We start from the raw sequence: 16679 nt of genomic DNA, 5'->3' as shown, positions 1-16679 counted from the left end.
GAGTTATTCAGCGAGGGGAATGCCAGAGGTGTATTGAACTCTGGCAGTAAGCTACAGAATCTTGTAATAACTGAGAGTAAAGTGGAGGAGAAATTGTTGAAGATAAACACAAGGAAGGCAGTTGGGGTGGATGGGATCTATCCAGTTATATTAAAGGAGGCAGCAAAGGAAGTAAGCAAACCCTTAGCCATAATTATGACAGCTTCCTTGAACTCAGGGGAGGTACCCATAGACTGGAGATGTGCAAATGTGACCCCAATTCACAAAGGAGGATCAAAGGCCGACACAAGTAATTAGTTTAACTTCTGTTCCAGGAAAATTAATGGAGGCACTGGTTAAAGAAGCACTGCAGGATCATCTAGACAAGACTTCAGTTATAGCTCGGACACAGCATGGTTTTGTTAAGGGGAAGTCTTGCCTGACCAATTTGATTGGATACTATGATGCAGGGAATAACTTTGATATTATATACTTGGATCTTAGAAAGGCTTTTGATACTGTTGCACAGGGAAGACTGCTGCACAAATTAGATCAGTCTGGCATTGGAAGCAAATTACTGCTATGGATAAAGTCGTGGTTGAGTGGGAAAAGACAGAGTGGTAATCAATGGACACTGCTCATTGTGGACTAATGTTATTAGTGGAGTCCCTCAGGGTTCAGTGTTGGGTCCATTATTGTTTTCTGTATTTATAAATGATATTGATGATGGTATAGCAAGCTTAATGTCCAAGTTTGCAGACGATACGAAGGTTGGCAGGGTTGTCAAGGACACTTCTGACACTATGCTGCTGCAACAGGATCTGGAAAGGTTGAGCAGATGGGCTGAGAGGTGGCAAATGAAGTTTAACATTGACAAATGTAAAGTACTACATATGGGAAACAGCAACCCCAGAGCAACGTATCAACTCTGCAGTACTACACTGACAGTGGTAGAGAATGAAAAGGACCTGCGGGTAATTGTTCAGGCAGATATGAAGTGCTCTGAGCAGTGCAGATGGGCTGCAAGAGTAGCTCATGGTGTCTTGTCAATGATATACAGGAATTTTTCTAGCAGGGATAAGGAGGTGATTATTCCCTTGTATAAGGCAATGGTCAGACCGCACCTAGAGTACTGTATACAGGTCTGGAGGCCTCATTTCAAGAAGGATGTAGAGATGCTGGAACGAATACAGAGAAGGGCAACAAGATTAGTGAATGGAACAAAGGGGTGCTCTTATGAAGAAAGGCTTACGTTTTGCAAATTACAGTGTCTGGAGACTAGGCACCGGCAAGGGGATATGATAGAGGTGTATAAAGCCTTGAATGGTTTGAGCATGCTCAATGCTGATGGGATTCTTCCTCTTGCTCAGAATAATCACCTGAGAGGGCATAAATTCAAATTGAGGATAGACGTGCGGAAATTTGCCTTTAGCCATCGGGTAGTTGGTTGGTGGAACAGACTTCCATCTCTTGTCGTGGAAGTTGATAGCCTAAATAAATTTAAGGCTCAGCTGGACAGGTATTTCGAACGAACGGAGGGGTGAAGTGGAAGTGGTTTTTTTTTTTTTTTTCGGCTGATGCTGCATAAGCTTGCTTTCTTGCATCATATGCCTCTACTAATGCTAATATGATGATCCAACCTTCACTCATAGGAGATTTGGCTTTCTACGGCCTTCCTGAGTATTATAATGAGATTCTAGAAGAGTCACCCAGCCCTTCTAAATTAGATGATTGTTCACTAAATTCACCCCAGTATCAAGCCTTTTAATCCTAATGCCATGGGGCCTATGACACCAGAGGAAAATGTGGAAAAGAGTTTCTACAGAATCACACCCCACCCTACAAGATTGATCCGAAGACCAACCTCTAGATGTCTTGGAGAGGGCATTTGTACTGATCTTGACCAAAGCAATATAGAAATGACCAGCCAAGAGCAGGTTCACCTCTCCAACCCACTGATGATAAGTAGTGACTTTGGCTACTCTCCAGAGCACGACAATCAAAGGTCTTGGGAAGAAGGGAATGCCACCTTTCATCCTATCAAAGAATGCCCACCTTTGATAGGAGTCTATCAAAGAATGCCCATAAACCTAAGATAGATGATGATAAAATCTGGGTATCAAATAGTGCTTTAAAATAAAAAGACTTTGCTGTGACTTTAGCGGGGCTTTAGTTACCCTTCCCAGCAACAGATCAAGGTCAACCCCAAATGACATTTTCCCAGTTGTGGAAAATTCAACCCCAAGATATTCCCATCTGCCTAATACTTCAAGTGATGGTAAGAGAAACTTACCAGGCTGGACTTTTACCTTCTTCTGACCTGAAGGGACCAGAGATAATGTCCACAATTTTTCTAAATTAATTACGAGACCTCTCTTCAACAGAAAGGAATTTGCTCTCTCAACCAGACATTGCAAACCCGTTGCAGTGTTGGCACATAGAACGGGGTCATCAGCAAATGCTACTGCATTTACATTAGACCCTAATAAGGGGAATCTACATAGTTAGATCAGCTTTTTAGGAGCATAACAACTAGGTTGAATAAACATGGAGATAGAGGTCTCTTTGCTGCACTCCTCTAGTAGGACGAATGGAGCAGCTTTTCCCAAAGAACCTCACAATAGTGCTAGAATTCTCATACAGTAATTTCATGTACTGCAAAAACGACTCGGGTAAATAGTGCCCTTGCAATGCTTCAGCAACTGTTGGATTGATGGGAGACAGACTCAAATGCCTTCATAATGTCCAATGTAGCTAAATACAGATGATGAAGATTCTTCCTTGAATAGAACAGATGAGCTTGAAGTAGTGAGACGTTCTCTGCCATCCCATCTACTGGAACAAATGCTCTTTGGCATGGATCTAATTGTGTTACTGAAGATAGCCGAGATACCAATATTTTATGATACGTTCTTTTTAACACTGTTGACACTGAGATGGGTCGATATTCTGACGGTGAAGTTGGCACTTTCTGTTAGGAATGACGATCCTATTAGCACAGTATAACGAACTAGGTAACCTTTCCGACCACAAAAAAACATGAAAACACATAATGATGACACTCCATCAGGACCTGGGAATGAATGCAACCCAGGAAATGCTGCTACAGTTCCAAAGGAATTGTAGGCTTATATAAAATCTTCTCCAGCATTTCATCTGCTTGATAATTTAGAAGGTCTAGCAGGATAAGAATAATTAGATATGTTTGCACAAAATAATCCTTTCCAAAACCAGAAGAAGTTCTCGGAACTGATGACAGCACCACTTGGTGCAATATTATTGAGGATCTGGGTAGCACATCTGCTACAGTTTTTAAGAAAAATTCTAAGTTTCAGCATACTCTTTCTTAGGTTTAGCCCTCCTGGAAGGTAAAAAATGATCAGTCATTAATTGAGTAACCTGTTGAACTCTTCTGGGTCTTCTAACAGTCACAATATAATGGTCCAGTTAATCAAAATCCAATCTAATCTACTATCCAAGGCCTCAGCTAAGAACACTTTCAGTATACGGTGATTAAAGGTTGTGTAAAGTGCATTGATTTGGGAGGTGCAATATGGCCTAAGTTACCCTTGCACCAGAATATACAACAACAATGAGTAAAGGTTGACTCTGGCAACTGCAATAAGGACAATATAATATCATAGAGTGCCTCTATCTTTTGATGGTGGACTGCTTTTCCCAGACCTCTTCATCAACCAAGGTAGAAACAGATGTTAGAGGATCTATATGAATTGAGTAGAAGGTTGGACTGGTGTTGTGCACGGTCCCGAACTTAACTCCAGGTCCGTGGCAGAACCAGACACTTCTTTGGGGGGGGGATAAATTCCCAACAGCCGCAGAGGTTCACTCATTTGGTAAAAGTTGTTTGGCAGTTTGTTCAATAGCAGGAAGAGAAGAAGAGTCAACACTTTCCATTTGTTCTTGGCGTAGAAGGCCTTGAACCAAAGCTGCATAAGTTGGCATTTTCCTCCTACACTTGATGGCCTGAACAGATCGAGGAAAACTTCACCTGTAATAGTTGGTTTACTTTCTTATGTCTGTAGTTCTTTAATTCAACTTCAGCATTCGCAAGAAGTAAAACTTCTTTACTCCAACGTGCTCTGGTTCTAGCAGTGTCAATCTTCTCATTGATTTGGATTGGGTGGGATCTTCGGAAGTGTAGTCCAAGTCCTGTTTTAGTCGTAAAGGATCAAAAACATTCTGTACAAGTCCATGACACAGGAAACGTTAGCCTTGGGGCCCTTGGCCCCTCCAGAGGATGACGATGGTTGACATAGTGGCATATTGTTGCCAGCAACAGGTGACTGCTGGGCTTCCTTTTTTCTAGATATTTTCGGGACAAGACAATAGCAGACCTGACAGAGTTGTGAGCCCAAGTAGGAGGAATAGCCGCACCTCTTTTGCCAGGCGTCACATGTGTAGCCCACACCACAAGGAGGTAGGGTGCTCTGCACTTGTGTCTGAATTACTACTGCAGTCTTGTCCAGATTATCCTGCAATGCTACTTTAACCAGTGACTACATTATTTTCCCCAGAATAGAAGTTAAACTAACAGGTCTGTAATTATTTGTGTCACCCATTGCAAATTTGATCCCCCCTTTATTCATTTCATGTCTTAGTACAATAAATTTGAAGATTTTAAAGTCTATAGACGGCCGGTTACAAATTTAAGCAATCGGCTGTATTGTAGGGTAAAATTTAAAGTACTGCCTCGTGATAATTAATTTGGTAATGTTTTCGAAAAGTGGACTCTGTTTGTATTTGAGAATGCGTGTTATAATTTTAAGAGTTTGTTCAAATAGATTGCAGAATGCCGTTAAGGTTAGTTATAAAGGTTAAAAATAAGGCTTGAGTTTGACATTGTGGTTAACAACATCAAACTCAAGCCTTATTTTATTTTATTTTATCAGTAAATTCCCTTTTTGGTGACGTACTTTTTTATTTATTTATTTATATCTCTCGTTTATATCACTTCATTCAATTTTTCTGTCGAAGGAAGGAAGGAAGGGAGAGAGAGAGTACAGTATTAATAAATAAATAATAAATAATAAATAAATATTGTGCGATAGTGGTTTATGTGAAACATCCTTCGCATTTCTTTTAGGTATTTTGATTTGTATATTGATTATGAAATAAAAGAGCTTTTGTATTGTAAATATTTCATTGAACATTCGCAAATTTTCATAATTTCTGGAAGACACGATACAATTTATTATAACTCAAGTAAGAGATGTATACTTGCGATTGCAACGTATCTAAATGTCTCTGGAAAACAGTGTCGATTGAAGTACAGATCTTGTAAATGAAGCAACATACGCAGCCGTTAGGGGCACCTAACAATGGAATGTAACGAAAATGCGAGACGAAAAAAAGAAACTGTTGATAAATATTTGTATTGTTACCGTCATATGACAAATACTTGTATTGTTGTAGTCATATGATAAACACTTGTATTTTTGCAGTCATATGACAAATACTTGTATTGTTGCAATCATACTTACTGCAGTAGTAACTTCAGGAAGTATGATTGTGACTTCATACTATTCAAAAATTCTAAAAAGAACTCAAGACACTATTGTATTGAGGTATCATTATAAGGGGAGGCATGACGACAAAGTTTTTATGGTTTTTTTTTTAGATAGACCTTATACATATACACTTATATGCATGGTTAAGGGGGTAACAAGCCCCATCTGTCCATCCCCCCTGAATCTGCTCCTGACTCGAGATATCATACTGGTCAGTCATGAAAAATGCCTTAAGTGCACTAATCACACTACTAGTAGTGGGAGCATGAGAAACGCCTCGGGTGGAAACTGAGAGTGATGTCACTTCTGTGACCGATCAAATTACTCGGTAGAATTTGATCGGTCGATCAAAAAGCGAGCCCATTGTTAAAATATTCACAGCTCACCACTGAGTGCACCCATTTTTCTCTCGGGATGGCACGCTCCTCTGTATGTGTATGTATATAAACACCTGCAGTGACAAAACTACAGTTCTCCCAGGTTAGTCACTGTGTAGGGTTGGAGAAGTATTAGACAATAGTAAGATATGGTAATTAAGAAGCACAGAGTGCCTCTTTCAAGTATTGTGGGACTAGCCAGCCTTTGTAGTTTTGACTGCAGTTCTGGAAAATGGCTGAGGGCTAAATATAAAAACATGTCAGGCAGACATCTGAGGATCAGCAGGGCATCATCATTGCAGTCAGAATGGAATTCCATGAGTATGTTATGACAATTTAGATTTAACATGATTTAAGCTTACTTTTGTTTAACTTCTTAGCTGAGAGGATGTTTTGTTTATACACTGGCACAACCACATATATCCAGAGGAGTGTTTAGATTTGACAAAGATTGCCTTGGATTCGAGGCAACTCAAATGTGCCTGCTGGTGTACATTGACATTGACCACTGGGCTATACCAGGCCAGTGCCCTTCATTGCTGGTCATATACCAGGACTGGAGTTTGTAGGCTTAAGCTGCTTTTTTTTCCTGTTTACTGCAGACGCAACAATACATATTAACAGAGGAGTATACCTTAAAGAGCATAAATCGCATTTGTTAGTAATTTTTTTGCAATTCAAATAAATTATATATAAACACTTATTTCTGATCACTGAATTCGTGTCTGTCATTCTCTCCAGGTTGATCTAAGGCACAAAGATGAGATACGTGATACTAGCCTAGTGGAAATCGGCATTGACTTGTCGGAATTTTATCTGAGCGTGGAGTGGGACCTGTTGGAAGTACCAGCTGTTCGCAATGAGAAGTATTACACGTGCTGCACCGAACCATACATCGACATCACCTTTAATATCAGCATGCGAAGGAAGACTCTCTTCTACACAGTCAACCTTATTATCCCATGCATGGGAATCTCCTTCCTGACAGTGCTGGTGTTCTACCTGCCATCAGATAGTGGAGAAAAAGTTAGTCTCAGCATCTCGATTCTGCTCTCACTTACTGTGTTTTTCCTGTTGTTGGCGGAGATCATTCCTCCCACTTCTCTGGTAGTTCCGCTGCTTGGCAAGTATTTGCTCTTCACTATGATTTTGGTCACCCTCTCTATCTGCGTCACTGTTGTAGTTCTTAATGTGCACTTTAGGACTCCAACTACCCATACGATGGCACCGTGGGTCAAACGCGTCTTTCTCCATCTCCTTCCCCGTCTCCTTCTTATGAGGAGGCCTACCTATCCTGAAAACGAATCCCCGAAAATACTTGTTCGTACTTGTAATGGCACAGAACTTAGGGAATACGGTTTCCAGCCGGAATCATGCCCCATTCGGCCAGCAAGGGACAGCGATTTTGGCCTAGGTGGTCATTATAGTGGCTGTCGTATTCACGGAACTGAAGGAAGAATTCACCCTGCTGAGACGGATGAAGATTCTCACAACAGCAGTTCCCCTGCAGTGAAGAGACTTCATCTGTGTCCGGACTTTCAGAGAGCCATGGAATCTGTCCACTACATTGCCAACCACACTCGCCGTTATGAGGAACAGATGAGTGTAAGTGAGGTCTTTCTATGTTAAATCAAAACAGTTTCTTTATATTACCTTTTTATTCTTAACTTTGCTCCTATATATAGGAGCAGAGTTAAAATTCGTTCCTTGTATTGAATGAATTTATTCTATATAAATTATAGAACACAAAATGAAATAATGCATAAGTTTTATTCTGGCTATCCAGGGGCATTCCCAGATAGGGATTGAAGGGACTATAAATCCTCCCTTATGACTTTCCCACCCTGTTACACAATAATTAAAGCTTAATGATTCCCTGGAACACTGCTTTATCCCCAAGCCCTTTAGAAAATCCTTGGACTGCTCCTGCTTTTATGTAGATGAAATTGCTCATTCCCATTTCACCACACACATACATCTGCTTTCCTTAGTACAGTTCGTTTTTGGCTTTAAAGTGTAAATATCTGTTTATAAATATATTAGTTTGCATGAAAATGAAATTTTATTGCAATAGAAATAATTTCAAAATTACCCTTGTAACTGTAACCAAAAGAAAATTAATAATAAAAACATTTTTGACACTACGAAGTCTGTTTGGAAAGTATCCAGCCATGTAATATAAAAAAAAATAATAATTTGCCTACGACAATGCCGCCTTATTCCCCTTCAAAGTACTCCCCTTGGGACCTCGCACACTAATACCAGCATTGCTTACACTTTTTAAAATGATCTGCAAAGTCCTTCTTTGGGATCGCCATCAGCAGCCTCGTCACCTTCTCCTTAATCTCGTCAATGGTCTGAAATCTACTTCTTTTGAATGGCGATAGTAGCTTTGGGAAAAGTCGCAGGGAGCCAAATCTGTTCTGTACGGGGGCTGACAGACCTGAGTGATGCAATGTTTTGCCAAAAAAGCTACCAGTCACCACTTATCCACAGCTGCTGCTGTTTGCTTCTTACTGCATCCCTCAGCTGGCGAAGAACTTTGATGTAGTACTCCTTAGTTATTGTCTGGCCCGGAGGAGTGTATTCATCATGGACAACACCTTCATGATATATATATAAAAAAAAAAAAAAAAAAAGAAACCCATCAACATGGCTTTGACGTTGCTATGACTTCTTCAGATGTGGAGAATCAGGCTACTTCCATTGGGAAGACTGGGCTTTTGTTTCAGGGTCATTAGCAGAAGCATACGATGCAAGAAAGCAAGCATATGCAGCTTCAGCCAAAAAAAAAAACCTCTCCCATTTCACCCCTCCATGCATTCCAAATGCTTGTCCAGCTCAGCCTTAGATTTATTTAAGCTATCAACTTCCACAACTAAAGATGGAAGTCTGTTCCACCAATCAACCACCTGCTGGCTAAAGGCAAACTTCTGCACATCCATTCTACAATTGTCTTTCCTCAGATTGAATCTATGCCTCCTCAGGTTCTTAATCTGAGCAAGAGGAAGAATCCCATCAGCATTCAGCTTGCTCAATCCATTCAAGGCCTTATACACCTCAATCAGATCACCTTGCAAGTGCCTACTCTCCAGCCGCTGCAGTTTTCAGGACTTAAGCCTTTCTTGGTAAGAGCACCCCTTAGTTCCCCTCACCAATCTTGTTGCCCTTTGTATTTGTTCTAGCAACTCTACATCCTTCTTAAAATGAGGTCTCCAGACCTGACAGTACTCTAGGTGTGGTCTGACCATTGCCTTCTACAATGGGATAATCATTTCCCTGTCCCAGCTGGCAAAATTGCTATATATCATTGACAAGACTCCATGACCTGCTCTGGCAGCCTGTCTGCACTGCTCAGCAAACTTCATATTTGACTGCACAATTACCCCTAGGTCTTTTTTGCTTTCCACTTCCCTGAGTGTAGTACCACACAGTTGGTACGTTTCTCTTCAGTTATTGCTACCCATATGCAGTACTTTGCATTTGTCAATGTTAAACTTCAGTTGCCACTTCTCAGCCCATTTGCCCAACTTATCTAGATCCAGTTGGATTAGCATACTCTCTTTACTGCCATTAACAACCCTACCAACCTTTGTATCATCTGCAAACTTTGACATTAATATCATTGATGAATACACAATACAACAATGGGCCCAGCACCGAACTGTGAGGAACTCCACTAATAACATTTGTCCACAAAGAGCAGTGTCCATTGATTACCAATCTCTGTTGTCTCCCACTCAACCATCCCTTTATCCATTGTAGCAACTTACCCTTAATGCCATACCGCTCCAATTTGTACAGCATGCTTCCATGTGCAACAGTATCAAAAACTTTCTTGAAATCCAAGTATACGATATCAAAATTATTTTTGGCATTCAGTTCCTTTGTGACCACATCATAGTATCCAATCAAATTGGTCAGACAAGACCTCCCTTTAACAAACCCATACTGTGTCTTAACTATTACTGCAGCCTTGTCTAGATGATCCTGCAATGCTTCTTTAACCAGTGATGCCATTATTTTCCACAGAACACAAGTTAAACTAACAGGTCTATAGTTACTTGTGTCACTCTTTGAACCCCCTTTGTGAATTGGTGATACATTTGCACACCTCCAGTCCATGGGGACCTCCCCTGAGTCCAAGGAACTCTCATAAATATAGCTAAGGGTTTGCTTACTTCATTGTTTGCCTCCTTTAATATAACTGGATAGATCCCATCCACCCCAGGTGCCTTTTTTATGTTTAACTTCAACAATTTCTCATCCACTTTGCTCTCAGTTATTACAAAATCACTTAGCTCCCTGTTAGAGTTTGATAAACTTCTGGTATTCCCCTCATTGAATAACTCCTCGTGTGTGAATGTAGGTGTCACCTGATAATTTATATGCATCCCATACATTTTTCTTCTCTGCCACGAGCCTCATTAATTCATCTGACATCCATTTAGGCCAGTTTATCAGCTACCTGAGCATGATCATCAAGAGTCAACCCATCTATGTTAAGTGGTCCAATCTGATTCATTCTTTTCCTTCTAGAGTTTACATAAGTAAAGAACTCTTTGCTGTTTTTCTTTGCATCCTTTGCCAAAGATTTCTCGTAATCTGCCTTTGCCTGCCTAACTTCCTTTGTGACTTGATTACAGACAGGCTTATATCTGCCATAGGCTTCTGTGTCACCTGATAATTTATATGCATCCCATACATTTTTCTTCTCTGCCACCAGCCTCATTAATTCATCTGACATCCATTTAGGCCTGAACCTTGAACAGCATTTTTTAGTTGGAATGAAAAGCCTTGTAGCCAAGATTAAGTCCCTGAAATCTTTCCTTTAAAATTCAATGTTGGTAACATCATCGGTTGACCCCACTGTACAGAATTTAAAAACTGAGACCCCTGTAATCACCTTTAGGAAAGCAAAAGCCCTTCCCTTTAGCCTTGATGGTAATTACATCTTTAAGTAATTCCCATATCAGTACATTGTGATCACTGTTGCTCAGTGGTTCCTTTATCTGCAAATTCTTAATGCATGCATCATCACTGCTGATAATCAGATCAAGAGTATTGCTCCCTCTGGTTGCCTTTCGAAGATGCTGCTGTAGAAAAAAGTCTTACTAGAGTGTGTGTGTGTGACCAACCTACAAGTTCCAGTCAATATCTGGAAAGTTAAAATCCTCCATTATAAGACATTCTGATTTACTGGCCCACTATTTCTCTGCACAATTGGTCATTATACTCATCAGATTCATTAGGCCTATAGTCATAGCCATAGACCTATGACTCATCTCCGGTTATGACCTTTTTGAGGAAATCTGGGTCATTGTTAGTGGTTTCAAGCAAGTCCTGTGCAACTTCAGCATGAAATTCCTTCTGACAGGAGCTGTGGAACAAATTTTGCAGTCATACATTTCATGCCAAGGTCTTCCGTCAAAATCTCTGAAACAGTAGTCCGTGGAATCCCCACATCTTCTTCTAATTCTCTCACTGTCAATCCCCGATTTTCATTGATTGCAACCCACATGGGTTCTGCTTGTTGAAGGCCTTCCAGAACATAGATCGCTTTCAACGGATTCCCGCTCATCTTTGAAATGTCGGTATTACTGTTTTATCTGGGTTTCACTCATTGAATCATCCCTGAAAGACTTCTTAATCATTCGAATAATTTCCATGGACAAATGTCCAAGTTTGGAGCAAAACTTGATGCAGATTCGCTGATCTACTCGCTCGGTCTTTGTGAATGCAATGGTCATACAGTGCACAAACTCACTCAGTGGCATCTCACTGCCAACTGACTAACCCAATGGGAGAGTGACTGTTCACACATGTGCAGTAAGGTCTTCTCTGACGAGCTGCCAAGTTACATCAGGGCCATGTGACCTGTTCTCAAGATATTCAAAATGGCTGGATAGTTTCCGGACAGACAAACACATCTCTTTTATAACCCGTAAGTAAACCAGTCTTCTTTGCTGATTAATGAAGAACTATATATCAGTGTATTTTTCAACAAAATGGGATACCACCAGTGGTTTATGCAGGAACGCTTTTCACTTCACCACTGTCCAGACCAGTGGTTAGGTATGGCTGTCCAATTTATTGGCTATTCTGCTATTACACTTAGTTTTGTGACAATATTAAGGATGTAATTTATCGAGCTCCAGTGGCAGAAATCAAAGATGGTGACATGAATTTGAACTGAAACTGGTTAGTTACGTGCAACTGAAAGCACTTATGTAACATGGCAGTAAAATATTTTTAGGACCTTTAAACAACTGGATAAGGTTTTTCCCTCTCATTTCTTTTCTTTTCGTTTTTCTTTTTTTAATTTAGCAGTGAAATTGTAAAGATGACATAAACTTACCTTTTATGAAATGCTATTAGTCTGACTTCCATTTTCTTCAAGATTATTTTAGATATATCTGCAGAAAGGCCTCTAAGGTTGGGGTTATACATACCACAAGTTTAGACAAATACACCAACTGTTTAAATAAACTGATTTAATGATAAACTAATACTGAATAGTATACTGAAATGATATAATAAAAACTGTAAAATAATAATTTACAAAAACTGATTTACTTTAAAACAAATAAATGACCGGGCACATAGATTCTGGGACCGCAAGTGGCTGGAGAGTTTGTGGATTGGGTCATCTGGTAACAATAGTATGAATAGAGATAGGGGAGTTTGGCTCCACCCCCTTTTGGAGGCTGTGATCCTTGCCAGAGACAAATGTTTTAATTTGCCACGCTCCCAGACCATTTCCGGTTCCAGCACATGTGAAGAGAGTGTTGAACATGTGCCTGGTCAGACACGTGTGCCGTGAGCCTGATATTTAAGGTTGTGTCACTTAAACTTCATTATTGTTGAGCAAGGAGACGAATGCCCCCGAAAGCTTCAATGGTGTTTTATCGCTTTTAAATTTATAATTTTAATGCATTTTAAATTCATCAATTCATTTTTATTTGTTTTAAAGTAAATCAGTTTTTGTAAATTATTATTTTACAGTTTTTATTGTATCATTTCAGTATACTATTCAGTATTATTTTATCATTAAATCAGTTTATTTAAACGGTTGGTGTATTTGTCTAAACTTGTGATATTATTTTAGATAATTTATCCTTAGCAAAAATATGCCTATAGTCATTATGTATTTAAGATTTACTGCAGTTAGTCAAACAGAAACAAGTGTATATTGATAATTTCAATTTTTTTTTTTTTTTTGACTTGGCACATCATGGCCGATTAAGCCCTTGCACCATAAAAGCCAAAATCAGTTTTTTTCTCCATAAGTATAAGTGGAATATACCAAACTTTAATTTCTTAGCCTCTTATTGCATATATCTCATAACGCTGATCCTTCGTTTGCAAACTACCCTTGCACCAGATATTATATTTGAGATTTCCCTGTGTATAATATGAAGAACTTAAAATTATAAATTAATGTATAATTGAAAAATATCGCTTAATATGTTAGTATCTTTAATAATTTATAACAATCATATCAATTATGTCAGCAATGACTTTGAATAATTAGCTTTTCCTTTTCTTCTAGGTAAAAGAGGATTGGAAATATGTTGCCATGGTACTCGATCGCCTCTTTCTCTGGATCTTCTCAGTAGCTGTACTGGTTGGGACCTGTGGCATCATTCTGCATGCCCCAACCCTGTACGATAAAAGAGAACCCATAGATGTGGCACTCTCTGAAGTTGCTATAGCAACCCTCCACCATCATCGGAAAGTGGCGTGAGCTTTGAGCTCGACCTGATAGGTCCTATGCATCTTTACTATTGGCATTCTTCCAAGAATACCTTGGAAATAAGAAAAATCTGAAGGCAGTATATGATGTTCTAGAGCATCTTTTTTGAGCCGAAAAATTAAGCCACCACTTGTTGGAGACATTGTAGTTCTGTTTTGGACGGATGACTCTTGTGCTCTACCTTGCCATCCCTGTTGGGGGAGAAAGAAATGCTCACAGATTACAGTGAACTTGTGACTGCCCTTGGACAATGCAAAGAGGGTCTATTTTATCATACCATTTAACACAACGGGTAACTAAGGGTGGTTAAGGATCAAATGGGTCTCTTTTGTTTTTTTTTGTTAGCACTTGACTTCTGCTAAACGCATCTCTGTAAGTGATCACTCAGATGCGTGGCTCACCTGCTTGTGTGGGAGGTTGAGTGCTAATTTCAAGCTAACTGCCAAGAACAGCCTCTGCGAGAGGAGTGTAGCCAATTTTACACCTAAACTGGACAAAATCAAGAACCACCACGATTTTTTATGTGGTTTCAGTCCCACTATCAGCAAAATACTGTATTGTGTGTATCGTCAATCATCGGTGATATCACTTAAACAGTTAGACAATGTGAAAATCTTATATTGTCTTGTACTTCTGTGTGTGAAGTAGCTTCTTCCCTTAAATACTTGTTACTTTTGTCGTAGCTGCTGAAACTTCTTACTGCTGACATTTTTGTGTGCAAATGTGTTTTCTGTGAAGAAACTCTTTTGAAGCAATTTTTGAGGCTGAGAAGAAAAATATCTTTGCAGAAACTTTCCAGCTTTCCAAGATACCATTAAGTGGACAGAAAGGTTTTTTTTAAATAAAGTATTCTCGTATTGAAATAGACGGAGCAGATGTATGTGCCAACTAAAACAACACTGAAATCAGTTAATTTCCACTTCATTTCATTATAAGATAACACAGACCAAGAGAAGGGAATCTGCTCTTACCAGCTGTTTATTTAATGGTGGGCAAATCCTCCTATAACACAAACTTAATTCTTAAGTTTCTGTTCCATAAATAGATTGTTTCATTTATTTAAAATTACAATTAATTTTTTTTCTTGTAAAACAGACATACTTGGGCATATCATTTTATTAATATCGTATTATTTAACTTTTTAATCGTGCTATTTCCCTGTGCCATTAATTTCCACCAAGGTAATGAACAATGATTGGTTTTTATACTTAGCTCTTAGGGTGGCACACATGCAAACAGACAGTCAAACTAACTTTGTTAATTAACGGGTTAGTGACAGCAAGTCATATGGGCAGAAACAGTATAGCAACAAACATTTTAGCCCAAAGACACCTGCATTGACACTAAGTTGAAGTTTTTCTGGATGAGTTGCCAGCCGAAAATCTGTTTTTCTTCATGCTTCCATTTTTCACATTTGTGGTCAGTTATTACTAATTTTCAAAGAAACCCCACCTTGTTAATCTGTTTTGCAAGCCCACACCTCCCAATTGATACCTCAACCTCAGGTGTTTAAGTCTTGCATACTGAAGACGTGAACTGGTGCTTGTTGGAAAGTAGGGATGGCAAAAGAAAAAATTAAATCTAAAATCTATATCTTGATTGAAAATTGAAAAGCATATGTCAACACTAGCAATATATTGTACCTAATATGTCAATAGTTAAAATACATTGAATCAACAAGGTCACTTATTGCTTCAGTGTATGTGCACCCTAACTGGGACAAAGGTGTGAATTGCAAGTTTAACTCTTGGCTGAGCTTGTGTGGGGCCCGGAAAGGAAACCTATTGAACTCAACGTGTGTACATGTGCTTACTTCATTTGTGCTTGCAATCCTCTCCAAACCAAATTTAAAGAATATATGTGAGAGTAGTAGTGCCGAGTTGTGGGGGTAGAAACCGTTGATAAGAAATCTTGGATTCAGCGAACCAGTGCTGGGTTCAGACATACAAACACATGTACAAATTTTTTTTTCTCATTCAGAGATTTTTTTTAATACAAAATTAGCAAACTCTGTCTTTATGAAAGAGCACCTTTCCACTGGAGGAGAAATGAAAACACCGAGGGTAAGTCCAATAGCATAGCTACCCTTTTTCAGGTCCGGAAGCAAAGAACATGCCTTGACTGCCTACATGGTAGCTAAGCCACTGGGTAAGTCTTATTTCGATCATACAAAACAAGAAGGTCCCTTTACATTGTAGAGCAAAAAAAAAAAAAAAAAAAAAAAAAGCACAAATATTATATACAGCACAGTATAGTAATGTTTAATTACTCATTGGAGTAATGATATAGAGCAGGGATGGCCAACAGGTCATCAGAGCTTTAATTTCGGTTGATCAGGATGAATTTTAAATATATATAAAAAATAGATTAGTCAAATCTAAATGTTATTATTATTATGTGCCCCACTGCATATGCTTATTATAAATCTGTTGAACCATGTGACTACTGTTGTTGCTGCACAGCTGCTAGGCTTGTCTAGTGAAAATTCATGCAGTTACATTGTGGAGAGCATGTGTATGTGTTGAATTGTTATTTAGATTACTTAATATTAATAACTAGACAGTACTTATAAGTTAATTTAATACTGTTAGATTTAAAGTGAATACTACGAAAAAGAGTAAAGCTTATCATTTTCATCAAGAGTGGGAACTAGAATACTTTTTTGTAATGATAAAAGAAAAATGTTGTTTGATTTGCAATGCTTCTGTGGCTATACCCAAAAAAGGAAATTTAGAAAGGCACTTCAATGCACTCTATGGTAAATACCAATCAGATTTTCCACCTAATAGTGATCTTAGAAAAAATAAAATTACCACCATTTAAGCTCGTATCAATAACAACAGATGGAGCTAAAGCAATAACGGGGCATCTTAACAGATTCATGGCATTGTGCCAAAAGGATGATGAATTCCCAGATTTTTTGAGTTACCACTGTATCATCCACCAACAAGTGTTAGCCAGCAAAAGATTAAATACTAAAAGTGTTATGGACATAGCTTTCAAAATTGTGAATTCCATCAGAGGACAATCTCTTTAAAG

At 38.9% G+C, this 16679-nt stretch overlaps 1 protein-coding gene across 1 annotated transcript in view; it reads left to right on the top strand.

Moving 5' to 3' along the window:
- LOC150091495 (acetylcholine receptor subunit alpha-like) overlaps positions 1-14179 on the top strand; it is a 325013-nt gene extending 310834 nt beyond the window's left edge. Inside the window, exons 6-7 of the mRNA XM_090384180.1 lie at positions 6626-7489; positions 13437-14179. Coding sequence (XP_090240306.1) covers positions 6626-7489; positions 13437-13631 — 1059 coding nt within the window. The 3' untranslated portion in view covers positions 13632-14179. The remainder of the gene's footprint in view (positions 1-6625; positions 7490-13436) is intronic.
- The last annotated feature ends 2500 nt before the right edge of the window (positions 14180-16679 follow it).

Source organism: Mastigoproctus giganteus, chromosome 1, assembly GCF_048544385.1.
Source record: "Mastigoproctus giganteus isolate SK-2022 chromosome 1, ASM4854438v1, whole genome shotgun sequence".
NCBI classification, from domain to species: domain Eukaryota; kingdom Metazoa; phylum Arthropoda; class Arachnida; order Uropygi; family Thelyphonidae; genus Mastigoproctus; species Mastigoproctus giganteus.
Note: the sequence above shows the minus strand (reverse complement) of the source record. Positions and strands in the feature narration are given on the sequence as shown.